Source organism: Choloepus didactylus, chromosome 1, assembly GCF_015220235.1.
Source record: "Choloepus didactylus isolate mChoDid1 chromosome 1, mChoDid1.pri, whole genome shotgun sequence".
In the NCBI taxonomy this organism is placed as follows: domain Eukaryota; kingdom Metazoa; phylum Chordata; class Mammalia; order Pilosa; family Megalonychidae; genus Choloepus; species Choloepus didactylus.
In genome coordinates, this window is record NC_051307.1 from 241,134,155 (window position 1) to 241,154,223 (window position 20,069).

Here is a 20,069-nt window from a genome sequence, read left to right on the forward strand (position 1 = left end):
GTTACACAAACAGGAAGTATTGGGGCAAATGCAAACATGAAGATAGAAAAGAGTAGAGTGTGCTTAGGAAACCAGAATTCGTTTTGTGACTCAAGCTTGTGGTCTGAGGGGTCAGTGGCAGCAGAGGAGTCTGATATAGCGGAAAGAGTTGACAGTGTTAAATTTTACTTGAGTTCTGTGCTCCTGGAGAACAGCAATGGTTAAGAATCCTCCCTCATTCTTTTGTGCTTGGGAAATGGCGTACTGCAAAGAAACACTCTTTCCCATATGACTTCCATAAGACTCACATATGCCCCCTTTGTTTTTCTAAGACAGAGCCACACACAAATCCTCCAAGTTCCCATTCTTTGCCTTAAATGGTTAGCTGAACTTCCTGTCCCTACGATCAATGGGAACAAAATGCTTGTTAATCAAACTTTGGTTAAGCTTCTTTTTCTTCCCAGGCCCCTGAACTTTGTTTCACTTACCCTCAGCCTGAACTTGCATACAGCCCTTCCTGAGATCTCATGAACACAGCATTCTCCTTACTTATTTCAGTAGTCCCCCTCTCCCTATTGCATCACCTCCCAACCCCAGCAATAATCCTTGGAATAAAGTCTCTTCTCACTAAGTCTGAATTTGTTTTTTCATTTGACCAGAGTCAACAGGCTTCCAGTAGAATCCTCACCCATTTTTTTAGCTCTTTGGTCGTCAGCAAACCACTTTTCCTAGGCTCTGTTCTCTCACATGTAAAATATGACATCAACTGGTGCCAGACCTGTGTGAGGACTAGAGATGTGAAACACAGTAGGTAATAAAAAAAAAAAGAGTAATCATTGCTCTTGTTATGAGCTGCAGAGCTGCATCAGGGTTACTTTGTGAACCAGCTTTTCATGCCAGATTGAGAAGTTTATCATATTCACTATTGTGTCTTCAATACCATCTGGTGCTTGGCATTGTACATCATGCTAAACAAATAACTTAGAATGAATAACTTTATCCCATAGACATCAGGAGCTATGAAAATCATGACTGTTTAGAAAGAGGATGTTGGTCACTGTCAATTTTCATTGGCCTTTATTTATTAAAATTTTCCTCTCCTGTATCTCCACACCTGCCTCCCTAAAGATCCCTGTGATATGTTGGATGTTCCCTCTCCTGGAAAATGGGAATGATGATTCTTGTTATTCTCTGAAATCCAAAGAGAATGTGAAGCACTTTTTAAAATGCACGACAGACCATATACACATTTCCACATCTGATAAGGAAGAGAAAGCCTTGATCGGCTCTCCCCAGGGGTCTTTGTCCACCATCTGATGTCCTGTCTTCCCCACAACTCAAGTTCCTTCCACTCAGCCGCGTGCTACGCGTGTATCTCTTTCAGGCTTTCCCGCGGCTCTATGTGCGCACGCGCACCTCTCTTCCCAGGCGGGCTGGGGGCGGGGCTATATTGCGTCATCGGGACGCGCGCTGCGGTGATGTTGCGGTTGCCGGAAGTTGAGCGGCGGTAAGTGAGCCGTGGGTGCAGATGGAGTAGTGGGGGTCTGGCGGGGTCAGTTTTGGAGGCCTGGAAAAAAGAGGGGAGTTCCGCGATGAAGGCAGGGGAGAGCCCCAGGCTGTTCCTCCTCCCGGCCCTGGGGGCTCCTCCCCCTTCCAGGAAGTCACTCCGACTGTCGTCCTCTTTCTCCAGCCACATCCCCTCAGGCTGTTTCAACCCGGAGTCTTCTGACTGGGAAATTCCTGCTGGTTTTCTAAGTCAGTCCTCCCTGTCTTTGGCAGGGATTTTGCTGAGAATCTCAGCACTGGGTTCTCATTCTCTTTGCCTGGATTTGTTGTGTGACCCCGGCACTTCCCGCCCATTTCTGAGCCTCTCTTCTCTTAGCTGTAAAGTGGGGATGCAAAACGTCGTTTGTGAAATGAGGAGGTTAATTTAAGTGAACGCTGGGGGCATTTTCTGAGCCTAGGTTCTGCGATTTTTGGTTTAGTCCAGGGATTGCAAACTCTGATGTTTACCAGAAATTCAGGTAAGGTCAACGTAGGTGTAAGAAAATTTCCCTCTCAGATATATAATCAAACTTAAACACTGTGCTGCTGAAACCAGGCATATTTGTGACTGTTACTTTGGGACTTGTGGGTCCCATGCTCCCTGTCCCATTGAATACTTGGATTTCTTCTATGACATCCCTGTTCACTGGTTAAATTTCTTCAGTGACAAAAAGTTCACTACTTTTGGTTCTCCTGTTTCTTCCCCCAGCTCTCTTAAGTCAAGTTGAGCTGAATGCTGTTACCTGGTAATCTCAGCTCATTCCTCCTTTAGCCTCTTGGCCCTTTCATTTCATTGCCCCTTCCATTTGATTGCTCTGCACACCTGTCTTCCTCTTCCCATCTTCTCTTCCCTAGGCTAAACACATTTGATTTATTTACCATAGTAAACTCCACAAAGAGAATCTTGGCTTGTTTTAGTTATTGCTGTATCCCCAGCATCTAGAACAATGCTTGACATGTTGTAGATGCTTAATAAATACTTTTGAATGAAGAAATAAAACAGACATTTGAGTGCTGATCAAGAAGGCTTTTCTGAGGAGCTGACATTTGAGCCAACACCTGAAAGATGAAAAGGCCAAATTTGTGCAGGCTCCTCTTGCCTGACAGCCCCTCCTCCCCCAACTTGGTGCTCCAGTCTTGTTAAACTGCTTGCAAGTCATCTCACCTATAGCCCGCTGCTCCTGCTGCCTTCCCCTCCATTTTTCTTTGCCAACTCCTTCCTGCCCCTCATGTGACATGATTTCGAAACCCTTTAAGGAGCTGAGCCTTGGGCTGTTTTTCAACTACAAGATCCTGTTTCTGTTCTCAGCTAGTTACTCCTAATAGAAAAGAAATATAAATACATGTTAAGCTTCTGCTGTGTGCCTGGCACTGTTCCACAGTCTGAGAATACAAAAATGAGTAAGATACACATCCCTGTCCTCAGGGAGTTTACTTTTTTATTTTTTAATTCAATGAGAGCGACTACAGCAATATAGTATGAAGCTATTGTGCAATTTTGCTAGAGGAGGATTGAGAAGTTGTAAGTCAGACTGTGGCATCAGTGAAGGCTTTTGTGAGAATTTGGTGCTTTATCCACTTCCTAAAAGATGAGTAGCAGTTAGAAGAGAGGTGGGATGGTATTGTAGACAGTGGCATGAGCAAAGGGCTGTAGGTGGAGGGCATGACCTGCAAATAGAGTTCTGGGATAAGAGGTGACTGTAGAAAGGTAAATGGGAGACAGATCAGGAAGGGCCTTGTGAGCAATAGCATGTGGTGGTTAAGGGCACAGACTTTGGAATCTAAGATACCCAGGTTACATGTAGGGTTTTCACCACTGAACTAGTTTTGTGACCTTGAGAAAGTCACTTCCTTTTTAAGCTTCAGTTTCCTCCTCTATAAAAAGGGAAAGTGTAAAACCTACCTCCCAGGGATGCTGTAGATGATACATGTTACTCACTTGGCACTGGTTGAAAGTAAACAGTTCATAAATAGTAGCAATTAGAATGATAGGCTAAGAACTTCGGACTTGATTTTTAAAGCAATGGGGATGAGAGGTGAGGCACTGAAGAATTTCGAACAGGTGTGTGATATGCTGTGGTCTGTGTTTTAAATTACCTGGGCAGCAGTGTGGTAATGACCTTGGACAGGGCAAGACAGGCAGGGCAACCAGTTAGGGCACTGTTGTGGCAATCCTGATGACAGAGGACAAAGGCCTGAACGAGACAGTGGCTGTGGGGATGGAGATAGGTGGGTGAATTTGAGAGATAAAGGAGGAGGTGGAATTTGCTACTTGGTAAATGATTGGATGACACAGAAGAGGGAGACAGGATTCAGGATATTGGGAAAAGATGAATTTGCTATATGGAAAGTATTAAAGTTTGTTGATTAGTGGTCCCTTATTGGTTATCCATGACTACCTCTGAGATTTCATTTAGAAACCAAATTCCACTTACACATGGAAAAGAAATTCACTGGTGCTGTCCTCCTCCTCTTCTCTTTATCTCCCTTTCTTGCCACTTTTCTCTGGTGTAATTAAGGCCTGCTTGTGTAAGCCAGGTGCAATAAGTAGTTGCTCCTGGGTGCTATCTGGTTTATTCTCTAGGTCTTGGTCCAGCTCCAGTTCTGATCACTTTAGGATTTCCTCGCACTTGCTTCATCCCGATTACTGTCCTTTGATCTTGGTCCTGTTTTGTCAGTCTCTCTTTAAGTGTGTGATGTAGAAAAAGAAGTCCTTGTCCTTGGAGAGTCTGACCATGCAGAGCCAGACTGCAATTTTGCAGGAACCTAAGGCCCTGCCTGCCTTGTTGATACCTTGTTAGTGCCCTCGGCAGGTGTCCTGTCACCCCGCAGGCCAGCAGGGCCCTCAGCGGCATTCAGCCGTTCCCACGTGTGCCTGGGCACCTCTCTTGCCCATTCCCCTCTCTGATCTCCACATTTTCATCCCTGGTCTCAGACTCCTACCTTGCCTTTTACTTCACTAACTTGTAGCCATCAAGGCTCCTGAATTTCCTCTTCTATCATTTGCAGACTCCTCTCCAGCTGACCCTATGATATTGCTTTTTAATCTAATTTCTTGAAAGAAATGGCATTTGTCTTAATCAAGGCTCCTTCCCCTACTTGGGCTTCAGATCCCATCTCCTCCTTTTCCTAAGGGACCTAGTTCTGTCATGTGTAACTTTTCTTTCCTGTGTCACCAATCTTTTCCATTTAAATATCCTCAATTTCTTCTCATTTTGTTAAAAATAAAAAAGAAAAGAAATCACCCTCTCATTAACCTCTGCTGTACCCTATCAGTCCTCCTTCTGCCAGCCACCTTTCTTGGAAGTGTTTTCTGGAGTTGCCACCTCTACTTCTCTAAGGTATCATTTGCTGAAACCCTACTTCTGCCCCACCACTCCAACAAAACTGTTCTCCCTGAAGTCATCAGACCTCCACATTGCCAGAACCTGTGAACACATCTGACGTTACTGATGTTCCTTTGTTTGTGGAAAACCAGTCCTGCTTTGTGCTATCTCTGATCTTTACCCCTTCAGTCTCCATTGTAGGCTCTTTTCCTCCTTTTGTCCCTATTTTAGTTTCCTGGGCTGCTCAAGCAAATACCATGCCATGGATCAGTTTAACAGTGAGAATTTATTAGCTTGTGGATTTGAGGCTAAGAAAAAAGCCCAAATCAAGGTGATGCTTTCTTCCTAAAGACTGGTGTTCTGGGGCTGGCTGCCGGAGATCCTTGTTCCTTAGCTTGTCACATGGCAATGCACATGGCGGTGTCTTCTGATCTTCCCTTTCTCTTCTGGGTTCCATTGAACCTAGCTGCTCCCTCTGTGGCTTTCTCTTTCTTTATCTGAATTTCATTCCGCTTATAACAGATGCTAGTGATAGGATTAAGACCCATCCTGATTGAGGTGGGTCACATCTAAACTGAAGTAATCTCAACAATGGTCCTACTTAACAATGGATTAAGTTTAAGAACATGCATTTCTGGGGTACATAAAGCTCCAATCCACCACAATCCCTTAAATGCCAGGTTTCTCCAAGGCTCTACTCTTTACTCTTCTCCCCTGTTGGTTTGGTGCTCGTTATGTATCCATGACCTCTCTGCTCTGTATCTTCAGCTGGCTTTCTCTCGCTCCTGAGTGCCAGCTCTCAAATTAACATGTCCAATAACTAAGCTCATCACTTCCCTCCAAACCTGCAATTCTTCTCCATTCTGTAATCCCTCCCATTCCCTTCCATTTAGTCACCCCAAACAGAACCTTGGGAGTAATCTTGGACTCTTCCCTGTCATACCATCCCACCTTCTTTCCCGCCCAGCCCAGGCAATCATCCAAGTTCTATAGATTCTACTTCCTTAATATCTCTGGATACGTTTCCTCCCCCACTGCCTTGATCTGGCCCTTCGCCCTTCTTACCTCAATTCCTCCACAGCCTCTGAGCTGGTAGCTTGCCTCCTGCAGTCTGACCCTCACTGGTGAGTCTGCCATACATGCTGGGGTGCCCTTTCTAAACAACAGATCTTTCCTGAAATATAGATCCATAGCTTACCATGTAAGAGCTCATGTGATTTGGCTTTTGCTGGTTTCCAGCTACTCTGCCACATGTTTCTTTCCTTCCTGCCGTATGGAATTTATTCACATTTTCTCAAACAGACCATGCCATACCATTCATTCATAGGTTCGTGCAATCATGAACAAGTATTTACTGGGCAACTGTGAGGTGCCAGGACCGAGTCAAATGCTGGGAAAAAGGTGAATCAGGGGAAGTGAAAAAATCGACATGGTCCCTTTCTCATAAAGCTTTTATACTATTAGGGAAGACTGACGTTCATAAATAAATGTAAGTTAAGTGTGGTATGTGCTCTGGAGATGAGGTACGTGGTGCTCCTTGAGTGTATAATACAGGAGAGTTGACCTGGTTAGGAGGTAAGAGAGTCAGGGAAGCCTTCTCCCAGGAAATGATGGTTGAACAGATATTTGAATGGAAGAAAGGAATTTGCTAGGTGTTGGGTGGATGTTTTAGTTTGCCAGGGCTGCTGTAACAAAGTAGCTCAGACTCGTTGCCTTAGAGAGCCACTAGTAGGCTCTCACAGTTCTGGAGGCTAGAAGTCCAAAATCAAGGTGTAATCAATCTCTTAAAGGAGAGGATTAATTCCATGCCTCTCCCCAGGCTTTTGGTGGGTGGCCAATAATCCATGATAGTCCTTGGCTTATAGCATAACACAGTTTCTGCCTCCTTCATGTGTGTCCTCACCATCTGCCCCTTCCTCTCTGTGTCCAGATTTCTCCTAGTTATCAGGACACCAGTCGTATTGGATTAGGGCCCAACCTAATTCAGTTTGGCCTCACTTTAACTAATGACATGTTCAAAGATCCTGTTTACAAATAAGTTCATATTCACAGGACTGGGGGTTTGCACTTAGACATGTCTTTTTAGGGGGACACAACTCAATCCATAACAGTGGACAGGACCATTCTAAGCTTGTGCAGATGCCCAGTAGTGAAGTGAACCATGGAGTGTTTTTGGAATTGAAGATGCAGAACTGAGCTGCTGCTTTTGCCTGGAGTGTCCCCACTCCCTACCTCTAGCCTTCCTCACCCTGTGGTACTTGCTTGGGGGTAGAGAGGGTTGCAGACAGGTGCTGCTATCTTTCCCCTTGCTGCCATCCACCAAGGGGCATGTGGAAACATGTGGAGCTGTTTTATTCATCTTCGTTTTGCTGACAATGACCAGAGGGCACTACTGTGTTAAGAGGGGACCAGGGATACTAAACATTCTACAGTGTACAGGGACAGCCCCAAACAAAAAAGAATTGTCCCACCCAACAAGCCAGCAGGGCCCCTGTTGAGAATCTAATGCCAGTTCTTCCTTAAAACCTTGGCTTACATGTTTCTTTGAGGAACATTCCTGCCTCATCAGTCTGGTTTAGATGTCCCTTCTCTCTCCTCCCATAAATTACCACACTGTACTATAATTGTTTCACCATCAAATTGCTTTACTGTAATTCTTTGTATGTCTTACCCTCGAAATTTTTGGTTCCTTGAAGACAAGGACCATAGCTTTTTTGTCACTGAATCCTGGGATGTAGCACAGAGATGAAACCATAATGTAAATGTTTATTAAAGGAATAACTAAATGGGAACCCTTATGTCTTTGGCACATGTTTTGTTGATAATATTAGCTCTACTTTTTGAGCACCTACTGTGTGCGAGATACCTGCATATTCTAATTGAATCCTCAAAATACTCCTACAGGTAGAATCCTGTCTGAGAGATGAGGAAGCAGACTCAGAGAAGTTAAATGATTTGCCCAAGGCTGCGTGGCTTAGAAAGTAACAGAGGTGGGATTTGAACTTGGGTCTCTCTGGCTTATGAACCTCTGCCCTTCTCTTGTTACTACATTGTCTCCAGCATATGAAACTGCATTGTTGTCCAATTGTTTTTTGAACCTAGATTTATCTCTGTGAAATTTCTAATCTTGTTAAAATCAGCCTGTCATTCCAGGTGGTCAAAATCTTTTATTTCTGATTTCTGATTATCTGTTGTATTGACTATTCCTGCTTCATGTCATCTATAGAGTTGATAAGCAAATCTTCTATGTCATTATTTATGTCTGGTAAAATGTTCTAATAAGAATACCTTATTGAATATATTCGTTTATGTGTCTGTTCCCCCTGTTGTAAGCTGCTAATACAGGGTTCAGCACACATGAAATACTTAGTAAATGCTAATGAATATTCATTCATGGATAAATGAATGAATTGGTAGATGAAAAGAAACTGGACAGCACCAAAGACTGAACCAAAGACTTTCCAGTATTAGCTCCTTTCTTAACAACATCAGTTCATTCCTTAATCGACACCCTTTGAATAAGATTATTTTACCAGTTCCAATCCCTCTATTTAGGTCAGTATCTGATTCCTTCATATTCGTTTTATTTACTAGGATACCTGGAGCAGCCTGCCAGAGACCTTGCTGAGATCCAGGTAGCCTCTGTCCTATGCGTATGAATCTTTCCTGATCAAGGCACATATGCAATTCCTTTGTCATGACTTCTCAGAGGAACCATACTGCCTCTTGTGATTACTCCAGGCTGCTACATACAGTTGTGCAGATTGTGCACTGCACAAAAGGCCACATCTAAGGAGGTTCCATTTCAATCATAGGCATCATGGGTATGTTTTTGTAATGACAATTTTCTGGCAAATAAGGTTGAAATGTCTTCACCTAACCCAATCAGTATATTATAATAGTTTTCTGATAAAAGGAAGTAAAATGTCATGAGGAAGGGTACCATTTTCTGATTGTACAGAAGTGCCATGTGGGCTAGAGTGGCCTATCGGACACTTATCCTGGGAGCAAAATCTCTGTCCAGCAGGCTAGAGAATCTACCCTTATTTGAAAATTTCAAATGTTTTGAAACTCTGAAATCAAGTGTTTGCTTTGTTCAATTTTTCAGCACCTCTCCCATTTTCCACAATTCCTTACATATCTCCAGAGATGAAAACCACGGAGATGCTGTCATTCAGAAGCAACCTTCATAACTCAGCCAGCTTTAGGAACTCTCACGCATTTCTCATTGTTTGGCCTCAGGGCTCCAGAGTATTTGGTTGAATCCAGGCAGGTGTCCCTCAAGTGTAGAATGGCAGTGTTGATTGGTGGAGGTAGCTAAAAGGACTCCAAAGTAGGCATACTGCCCCCCTGCCCCCATCTTCCTCTTTTGCCTCTCTCCTCTTTCCCAGACACTTCTCACCTTTCACTATCACTCCCTTGTAAGGCTTGCCATCCCCCAACAATGCTGGTAACTAGTGCTACCATTCTCAAAAACTGAGGCTGAAGGAAACCAGGTTATAAGTGAAGGTCAAGGATATTACAGCAGAAGGAAAAATTAAAACCAATAGGAAACAACTCCTGGAAGTAACAGATAAGAATGAAGGTGATGGCGTGAAGACTCTGGGCAAGGCCCGTTTGCCCTAGAAAGTGAATAATGTCAATCCTATGGGGTAGAGGTGGCTTAGATGGGGTGAGGGAGACAACTTTTGCCCATAATGACAGTAGTCCTGTCTGCATACAATCAGCTTTTACCACAAAAGTCACCTTCAGCACAGTCACAAAAAAAGCCATTTGGGGTGACTTGGTGTCTTGTGGAGACATCAGATTGGCTCAGGGAATCTTGCCTCTAATGCAGTATTTAAAAGGAAGCAAGGCTTCTGTACCCAGCTGGTTTCACTGTCGGAGTCCTGAGTTTTCACCTTCTGGTGAAGCCTAATCTTTCTTCTAAGTTTAGAACTTCTCTTTTCTCCTTCTGGAAGGGAAGGCTTCTTAAACCTCCCTTTTTAGCAGCCTCTCAGATTGTTTCCAAAACTCGTGAAGTCACAGAAGCATCCTTAATCTACAAAACGTGCATTGGCTCTGCGTGCTAAAGCAGCTCTCCCCACTCTTGGCCATCTCCACCTCCTTTTTACACATCAGCAGCTACGAACATATTCTGTTTGTCAGCAGGTCGTAGTCATGTGGCTTGGTGCTTATTTTAATGACTGCCAGAGCTTACAGCTCTGAGAAATCACCGAACCGTTTTCCACACTGGCTACACCATCTGGGAAAATGAGACTAGAAGCCTGCTCTATGTGCTCCATTTCGGCTCAGAGAAGGCACTTCATGGCCAAATTGCAGTTATTCTGGCACTTCTGTTAAGTGAATGGCCCCACGTGGCCTCAGGGAAATTGGACACATAGCGCTCCTAACTGCTTAGAACTTGTTCCCTTGGACTTCCCCTTGATGACCTATAGCAGGAGATTGGCCATTTCATTTTAATTAGACCTCTGTTGTGACTGTAGTGCTCCTTTTATGGAGGTGGAACTTAAATGAGGCATGTTTTAGGCAAGGAACATTTTCTCAGGGAGCTTGGGAAAGAGGAACCGCATTAGTCAGGCACTGCTGGTTAATATGGGGGAGGGACAAGAACAACTAATGACAGCTACCATTTACTGACTGCCTGGTGGGAAGCCAAGCACCGTAACAAGTGCATCACACACATCCTCAGTTAGCCCCCATAACAACCATCTGGCTTAGGTGTAATTATCCTTATTTTACAGATAAGGAAACTGAAGGGCAGGGAGATGAAGTAACTTGCCAAGGATACACAGCTAGTAGGAGACAGAGCCAAAATTCAAACCACGATGAAAGGCCAGGCTGCTGCTACACTGGCTCTGCTTTTAGCATCCTTTTTTTCTGAACCACTAAAAACTCCCCTGCTGGTGAGGATGTGGACAGATTGGACCCTTGTGCATTGCTGTTGGGAATGTAAACTGGTGTAGCCAGTGTGGAAAACGGTTCGGTGATTTGTCAGAAATTTAAACATAGAATAACAATATGACCTGGCAATCCCATTTCTAGTTATATACGCAAGAGAACTGAAAGCAGGGATGCTAACATCTGTACACCAATGTTCATAATGGCACATTATTCACAGTAGCCGAAAGGTGGAAAAGCAAGTGTCCATTAACTGATAAATGGATAGACAAAATGTGGTTTAGCCATACAAATGGAATATTACTCAGCCATAAAAAGGAATGACATTCTGATACGTGCGACAACATGGGTGAGACTTGAAAACATCATGTTGAATGAAATAAGTCAGATATTGTACAATTCCACTTGATGTATGAAATATCTGAAGCAAATTCCTAGAGACAGAAAGTAGATTAGAGGTTGCCAGGAACCAGGGGTGAAGGGACACTTACTGCTTAATAGGTCCAGAGTTTCATTTTGGGGTTATAAAAAAATTTTCTTAATGGATGGTAGTGATGGTTGTATATCACCGTAAATGTGATTAATGCCACTCAGTGGTATACTTAAGTGGGAAATTTCATGTTCTGTATATGTTGCCACACAAAAAACAAAACCAAAATCCAACTCGCCTGCCCTCCCAAAGTGAACAAAAAACCGACACACGTACAGAAAAGTTTTAGTGAAAGATTGTTAGTATAGTTAGGCTGATCTGTTTTTCCTCTCTCCCCCTGAGAGTCTAGTTTCCCTAAAGACAGATTTTTGTTTTTTCTCTGTGATTGTTGATTATTTTATACCAATTTTACTTTTTCCTTTCCAGAAATCCTACACTGACTTAATATTTGCTATGTCCAATCCCATTAGATCCCTGTAGTGGGAGAACAGTGGGGCAGTCTCACTCCAGGAAGCACTTCTGCACCAATTAATTTTATAAGCAGCAAAGCATCTTTAATAACAAAATGCCAGGAAAATTTATGGAAATGGATTTCATTTAGACTCATTACTTGAAGTAATGAATTTCTTTTCACTGATGCAAAATTTAAGTGGGTCATCTATTAACTGTTGAATGAATACATGAATGTAATTTGTAGGCTTGGTATAGCTTTAACATAGGCTTTTTTGTTCTACTTTTAAATTCAGGTATAAGGTACATATAGTGACCTGCACTAATCTTGAATATATAGCTCAGTGAATTTTTACATGTGTATACACTGTGTAACTACTACCCAGCTCAAGGTATAGAATATTTCCCTTCTCTAGGAGGCTTCCTCATGCCTCTTTCCAGCCAGTAGCCCACCCCACTCTGTAATTATTATCACAATATCTATCACGTTTGGTTTTGCCTGTTGAACATAGCTATGTGTGTGGATGCTAAAATTGTTTTTCTTAGTGTTTTATTTGGAACAGTTTCAAACTTACAGAAACATTACAAGAACAGAACAGAGAACTTCCATATGAGAAGGTTAAGGATATTATAGCAGAGACCTCTCCCAGAGACTCCATTCAAACTTCGTCCCAATAACATCCTTCATAGCAGAGCATCAACCCCGGATCACGTGTTGTGCCTGCTTGTTGTGTCTTTTTATCTGGAAAAGCTCCTTAGTCTTCCCTTGATTTTTAAGGCCTTGACACTTTGAAAGATTATAAGATAGGTACAGTCATTTTGTAGACTGTTTTTCAATTTGGGTTTGTCTGATGTTTCCTTCTGTTGGGTCCAGGTTATATACTTTTGGCCAGAATGCAGTAGATGCTGTGTTCTTTTCACTGCATTCTATCAGGAGTACACAATGTCTGTCAAAAACTGCTGATCATAACTTTGAGAACTTGATTAATGCTGCTTGCTAGGTTTCATCACTGTAGAGTTACTTTTTTTCACCTTTATAATTTATACTTTTTTTTATGGAGAGATTTTGAGACACTGAACATACACCTTTAACTTATATAACCATGGGGGCACTTTCAGAAAGAAAGATTTATTCTTTACTACTTATGAATGTGCTGAGTAAGGTTTCATATAAAGTGATTTGTATACACATATTTTCTGTCCTCTAAGAGTGCAGTAAAAAAATACCAAAACGATTTAGTGACCCTCTAAGCCGCATGGCATATCTCCATATGTTCTTCATTATTTCTACTTCAGTCTCCATGTTCCATGGTAATAAGCCTTCTGGAATTTGTCTGCCCAATTACGGAAGCCTGGGCATTTCTCTGTTTTTCTCTCTCTGTTCTTTTTTTGGGTTTTTTTTTTTTAATGGATTTTTTTTTATTGTGAACATAACAGTGCTAACTTTCAAAGTACAATTTAACAAGTAGTTAGCAAATTTCAGAGAATGTTATGGGTTACAGTTCCACAATTTGTTATTTCCATTTTTGTAAAATATAACATATGTACAGAAAGGTGTTAACTTTCAAAATACAGCTCAACAAGCAGTAATATAGGTAATATCAAAAAATGTTATGGGTTGCAGTTCCACAGTTTCAGTCCTCTCCTTATTGTGAAATATAGGATGTATACAGAAAGGTGCTAACTTTCAAGGCACAATTCAACAAATATTTATAGAGCAAATTTCTAAAGGATGTTATAGGTTACTGTTCTGCCATTTCAGTTATTTTCTTCTAGCTATTCTAATACCGTAGCATCTAAAGTGTGTGTGTGTGTGTATGTGTGTGTGTGTATGAAGTTTCAGTATTCTTAGTCCTTCATTAAATCCTATCTTTTCTTTGCTAACCCTTCCTCTTATTTAATCACATTCTCGATCTTTAGGGGCGTATAGGCAGTGAGTTCCCTAACTTGTTCATATTGAAAGGGGGTGTCGACACTATGAGGAAAGGGGCTGCATCTGATTGTTGTTCTTAAAGAGGCTGTTACCTTTGGGTTTTAGGACCTGTCTGGCATAGGAAGGCTGTGGTGGATTTAGGTTTTTGAGAGATAAAACTTAGTGAGTGAATCTTTTGTAGAATCTCAAATAGGGACCTAAGTATTTAGGAACTACTGTTGGTAAGGGCATGGCATACTGTGGCCATTTGGGATGTCTAGCTGAAGCTTGCATAAGAGAAACCTCCAGGATTGCCTCTCAACTCTATTTGAGATCTCTTAGCCACTGTAACCTTATTTTGTTACCTTTCTTTTCCCCCTTTTAGTCATCTCTTGTTTCTCTTGGGTAAGGTATCCACAAAAGGTTCCCAGAATTCATTTTAGTAATGTCTGAGAGCCCCTGTGCAAGGGACCAGGGATATCGAAGGAACATGAGCCAGCATCTGACTTTGTGGAATTTACAGTCAAGTTGATGGAGCCAGGTAAGCAAATAGTTGAAAAACAGTATCAAATTTAGAGAAAGCTTAGAGACAGAAGTGATTGACTTTAGCTGATGAAGGAGGAGTGTGGGAGGGCAGCTATGGGAGTTTCCAGAGCAGGAAACCTCTGAGCTGGATTTTGAAAAGTACCAGGCAGGGGCAGGGGTGGGGTGCTTTTTAGACAGAAGGAGCTGTACGTTCAGAGCTGTACGTTCAGGCATGAAAAGAGGTGTGTTAAAGGAACACCAGCTAGTTCAGTATCTCCTAAGCATCGAGCATCAAGAGGGGAGGAGTGGCAGGACCCCCGGTGTGGGACTAGAAAAGCTGGAAGGCTGTAACACGGGTCTGGAAGAAAGATTATGAAGGAAACCCTCAGGGGTGTAGTAATGTGCTTTCTGAGGGTGGGGAATGCTGCTGAGAGGCCTTTCCTGCAGGTTATGAGCCTCAATAAATGTGAAATGAGCTTCGCCTTGGCTTAATGATGCTGAGGTACACACAAGAGTGTTCTGCGTAGACTGTATATACCAGCTCATAAAGATGTACTTGCAGCATTACAAAGTGCATTTTGTAGAGAGCACATGTAGTGTTAGAATCTGGTCTTGCATCTACTTCTTTTTCAGCAGCCCCTGAGATATCTACCACCCTTTTAACAAGATTCTGCCAAAAATGTCAGTCTTCCCTAAAAACAAAATACATTATTGGTATCTTCAAAGAGCCAGAAAATAACAGGTTTGGAAGATCATGTAATCCACGGGTTGGCAGATTACAGCCTGCAGGCCAAAGAAGAAGAATATACAACAGAGACTGTGGCCTCCAAAGCCTAAAATATTTACTCTCTGGCCCTTTTCCAAAAATACTCACCAACCCCTGGTCTTGTCTAACTGCCTGATGCGGTAATCCTTTGTGCACTATTACTTGGCAAATAATCATCTAATATATGCTTGAAGCACTTCCACTAATGGAAAATTCATCCTTGCAGGTCAATCCATTTCCTATATGGACAATTCAGGCTATTAGTAATTTTTAAACAGCTGGAATTTATCTTACTAGCGTGTCCATCTATTGGCCCTTTTTGGGGGAAGAGAGCTATTATTTCATTTCTGAGCTCCTGACATTTCCTAAACTCCTAACATAGTCCAGGTACCATGCTAAGTGCTGAAGAAAGATGAGTAAGACATGGTTCTTTCATCAAGGATCTCTTAGAAGCTAAGCAGTTGAACTAGTAGTCTCATATCCCTCACAGTCCTTGTTTTATTATTTCTGTATTGTTATTCCATATGCACAGTATAAAATTCAAAGGGCACACAGTCATCCTGTGAAAAACAAGTCTCTCCACACCGCTGTCTCCTGACCCCCTCGCTTCTTTCTTTGGAGGCAACCACTATTACAAGTTTCTTGTGGGGTTTGGCTTTAGACAATAGCACCGACAAAAGGTTTAGGACCTTTGGGTAGAAACTTGTGATGTGTACTCAAAAAGTGATGCTTTCCGAGCTCCTACTCTGTATAAGATGCAGTATGTGACTCTTTGTCTTATTTTTGCAAATATCTGAGATTTGCACCAAGTTTGGATGGTGGATACAGCCCCAGAGGCTCATGTTGTTTAACCATCCAACCTGCTGTTTCAGTTTGATCTTGACTGAGTTTTTTGGTTTCTGCCGTGCTTCTTATTCTGCTGGGGTGCTTGTTTGTTACAGTGTTGAATCCCCATCAAAGCCTTGGCTGTTTAATTGGAAGTGACACCACCATCCTGTCTTGTGTAACTCCTATCTTCCACATCCTGAATGTGATAGAAATCGCCTGAGATCAAACTGAGCCACACTCCTCCTTCCCTGTACAGTCAACACCCCCTTTCAATATGAACAAGTTAGGGTGCTCACTGCCTAGACACCCCTGAAGAGGGAGAAAGAGTTTGAGAGGAAGGGGTAGCGATAAACAAGGTAAGACTTAATAAAGGTCTATGAATACTGAAACTTTATATAATTATATATATATTTCTGGATGCTGGGGTACTATAATGGCTGGAAGGAGGTAAATGACATGGTGGAACTATAGCCTATAGTATCCTTTGGGATTTACTCTATAGCTGCTCGTTGAATTGTGCCTTGAAGGTCTTCACCTTTCTTTATATTCCTTATATTGCATAATACAGAAAGAATTGAAACTGTGGAACTGTAATACATAACAATTTTTGAAATTACCTATGTAACTGCTTGTTGAACTGTACATCAAGAGATGACACCTTTCTGTATGTATGTTATATTTTACAATAATGGAAATGGCTGAAGTTGTGGAACTGTGACCCATGACATGCTTTCAAATTTGCTCTCTAGCTACTTCTGAAATCATACTTTGAAAGTTATCACTGTTATGTACATATGTTAAAGTTCACAATAAAAAAAAACAAAATTAAAATTAAAATTAAAAAAATATTGAGCCACACTTATACTGATGCCTAGTCAGTTTTTTTCTTTGTGGGTGTCAGAATATAATGTTGCAGTGTAAAAGAAATAATCTTTTTGCTTTCAAGAGCAGAGGCCACAAATCTTACCTGCATTCTCCAAGGTTATAGGGACAAGCCTTACTTTTCAGGAAGTTCTGTGATGTTTGGATCATATCTTCTAACTTTCCTTCAAGTAACAGACACAACCTCAGAATTCCCCACCACCCCACCATCACTTCTGAGGTTTTCCCTTCTTGCCTAAGGAAGGTAGTGATGTGAGGGAGGTGTTCCCAAGCCATCCACTTATACTAAAATACCCTGTTGAGATGTTTCCATGTTACTACTGTTGCCTAAGCCCTTTCCTTTATCTAGCTTCTCAGGCAGCAGTTCCAGCAGCAGAACACCAATTTCCTCTTGTGAAATAGGCTCTTGTGTTCTGTTTAGAAATTCACAATGGCCAAAAAAGTCGGACAAAGTTTGAAGGATGTGCCTCTTATGCAAATGTCTTAGCCCATAATCTTCTAAGTGGTCACTCTGACTCACTTTTTCCCTGGCTCACGCTGAAGTGCTATATGGAATAGTTTTCTTTTTTGTTTCTGGGATTTTCTGGCGCTGGTAAAATTCCATCTTGATGACCTGCTAAGGTCATAAAAATGATGATGAAAACAAGTTACTGTTGACCTTTAAGAGTGAGTCGAGGATGAGTAACGCACAGAGGGACCTGGTGATCCCAGAGGGTTTTAGACGAGATGTTTGTACTACTGTCTGCTACTGTGTTAATCTCCTTGCATTCTTTTCTGGTGGAAAAGAGGTCAGTATGCTAATGCTTTTCAAAGTGATGGGTTATTTTTAGCATTTGTGGGGCTGATGGGGAGTATAAAGGTTCTAAACAGGCTTTCTTCCTTCAACGCAGTAGAGTATAGTGATGGGAATGGGGGCTTCGAAGCCAGCTGATGTGGGTTGCCATCTCAGCTTCAACATTTCCTAACTGTGGGTCATTGGACAATTCACTTAACCTCTCCATGCTTCAGTTTTCTCTTCTGTAAAATAGGCACGATACAACCACCTTGGGTTTGTCATGAGAATAATAGGTAAAATATTCAGTGTAGTTTTTGACACCAAGTAAGCATTCAGTAAAAACATCACTGCTCCCACCACTGCTACTAGTATTATTTCCAAAGTTAAAAAAAAAGGTGTTGTCAGTAAAAGAAATGCACTCATGGTGGTAAATGCACTCATGGAAGTTTTCCTCTATGACCATGGGGAAATAGAGGAAAACTTACTACTCACTGACTGTGGGAGAGCTTCATAAAGGATCCTGAGAGATGAGAAGGGATTTTCCAGGTATGTAGGGGAAACACTGCCTAGGAGCATCAGCCAAGGCATAAGTTCAGGAAGTTAGCAAACTAGGAAGGCACCCAAGGCCAGTAAGGTTGGTTGGTTGGTTGGTTTAAATAAGGGAGGATCCTGTACAGATCTGTGTGGTAGAAAGAACTCTGGTGGCAGTTTGGGGAAGACAGGACTGAAGGCAGTGACCAGTGAGGATGTTGCTGCAGGAGCTAAGGGGTGAGAGGTGGGGCCTGAGCTGTGGCAGTGGAAGGGAGAGAAGGAAGCAGACTTGGACAGGAAGGAGGGAGTTGCACAAAGAGGATTGGCTTTGGGAGTAAAACCGGAACTTGCAGTTTATCTCCTCCACCCTTCCAGCTGGTTGACCTTTGCGAAGTTTTTACCTCTCTGAACCTCAGTTTCTTCCTCTGTAAAAGTGGAATGAAATTACTTCTTAGGGCTATTGGGAGAAGAAAATTCAGACAAACACCCTTACTGCAGTGCCTGGTTATGGTCAATACTCAATAACTGTTACCTTTATCTCATTCCAGAAGACTGTTTAAGGTTGAGCCCATAGGAATTAGTGATTTATTGAATGCGAGGGAAAGAAAAACTGAAGTTGACTTTGCAGTGTGTACCTTGGATATATGTATGGCAGAACTATTAAGTAAACTAGGAAATAAAGGAGAAAGGGCAGACTTTTGGGAAAAGATATTCTCCGTTTGGGATTTGTGGAATTTGAGATGTCTGTGAGAAATCCAGTTCCTGCCTTTAGAAGATAATTAAATATATGTTTGGAAATTATGGCTCGAAATACAGTCCTGAGATTCATTGGCATAGAGGTGGAAATTGATGAAGAAAATGAATAATTTTACTTTTTTATAACAGTTTTATTGAGATATATTCATATACCATATAGTCCATCCAAAGTGTACAATCAGTGGGTTTTAATATAAAACCACAATCACTTTTGGAACATTTTCATTACTCCAAAAAGAAAAACCCCATACCCCTTACCAGTTACCTCTTAATCCCTCTATCCCACCTCAGCCCTATATAACCACTAACCTAATTCCATCTCTGTAAGTTTATTTATATTTATATTTTAGATAAATGGAATCATAAAATATATAGTACTTTGTATCTGGTGTCTTTCATTTAGCATACTGTTTTTTTAAAATTATTGCTTTTTTAAATTAAAGAAATTGTAGATTTACGGGAGGGTCATGCAAAAAATACAGTTTCCCATATACCCCCTATTGTTGACAATTTGCATTAGTGTGGTACCTTTGTTATAACTGGTTAAATAATATTAAAATATTGCTCTTAACTATAGTCCATACTTTACATTAGGTATATTTTCCCCATATACCATCCTATTATTAACAACTTGTAATAGTGTTGTACATTGGTTATGATTTACGAAAGAACATTCTTGTATTTATACTATTAACCACAATCCATTGTCCACAATAGGGTTCACCATGTTATACAGTCCCATGTTTTATCTTCTAACTTTCCTTCAAGTAACAGACACAACCCCAAACTTCCCCTTTCAACCACATTTACCAATGTAATTCAGTGCTGTTAATTGCACTCGCAATAGTGTGTACCTATCACCACTATCCATTTCCAATCTTTTACAATCAACATAAATAGAAATTCTGCACAAATTAAGCATCAGCTCTCCATTCTCTACCCCATTCTATCGCCTGGTAACCTATATTCATTTTAACTCTATGAATTTGTTTATTATAATTAGTTCATATCAGTGGGATCATACAATATTTTTTTGTGTCTGAATTATTTCACTCAACAGTATCCTCAGGGTTTATCCATGTTGTCACATGCTTTAGAACTTCATTCCTTCTTATTGCTTAATAATGTTCCATTATATATATACACACACACCCATACCACAATTTTAAACCATTCATTGGTTATGAATACTTGAGTTGCTTTCATCTTTTGGCAATTGTGAATAATGCCACTATGAACATTGGTGTGCAAATATCTGTTCGAGTCCCTGCTCTCAGTTCTTCTGACGATATACCTAGTAGCAGGATTGCTGGATCATATGGCAATTCTGTACTTAGCTTCATGAGGAACTGCCAAACTGTCTTCCACAGCGGCTGCACCATTTTACATTCCCACCAGCACCGAACGAGTGTTTCTATTTCTCCACATCCTATCCTACACTTGTAGTTTTCTGTTTTTTTTTA

The 20,069-nt window shown here is 41.5% G+C and overlaps 1 protein-coding gene across 12 annotated transcripts in view; it reads left to right on the top strand.

Moving 5' to 3' along the window:
* The first annotated feature begins 1,451 nt into the window (after positions 1-1,451).
* The window catches only part of ATG7 (autophagy related 7), a 265,995-nt gene continuing 247,377 nt past the window's right edge, over positions 1,452-20,069 (top strand). For 2 of the 12 annotated variants that reach the window (XM_037802012.1, XM_037802015.1), the window contains exons 1-3: positions 1,465-1,486; positions 7,755-7,840; positions 8,445-8,674. Coding sequence is in view for 5 of the 12 variants with exons in the window: in XM_037802039.1 (XP_037657967.1) it covers positions 17,222-17,332 (111 nt within the window). In the remaining 7 variants the exon portion in view is untranslated. Of the gene's footprint in view, positions 1,487-7,754; positions 7,841-8,444; positions 8,675-15,990; positions 16,019-16,656; positions 17,333-20,069 lie in introns of those variants that run through there. The other 10 variants (XM_037802001.1, XM_037802006.1, XM_037802021.1 and 7 more) reach the window with 9 other exon arrangements.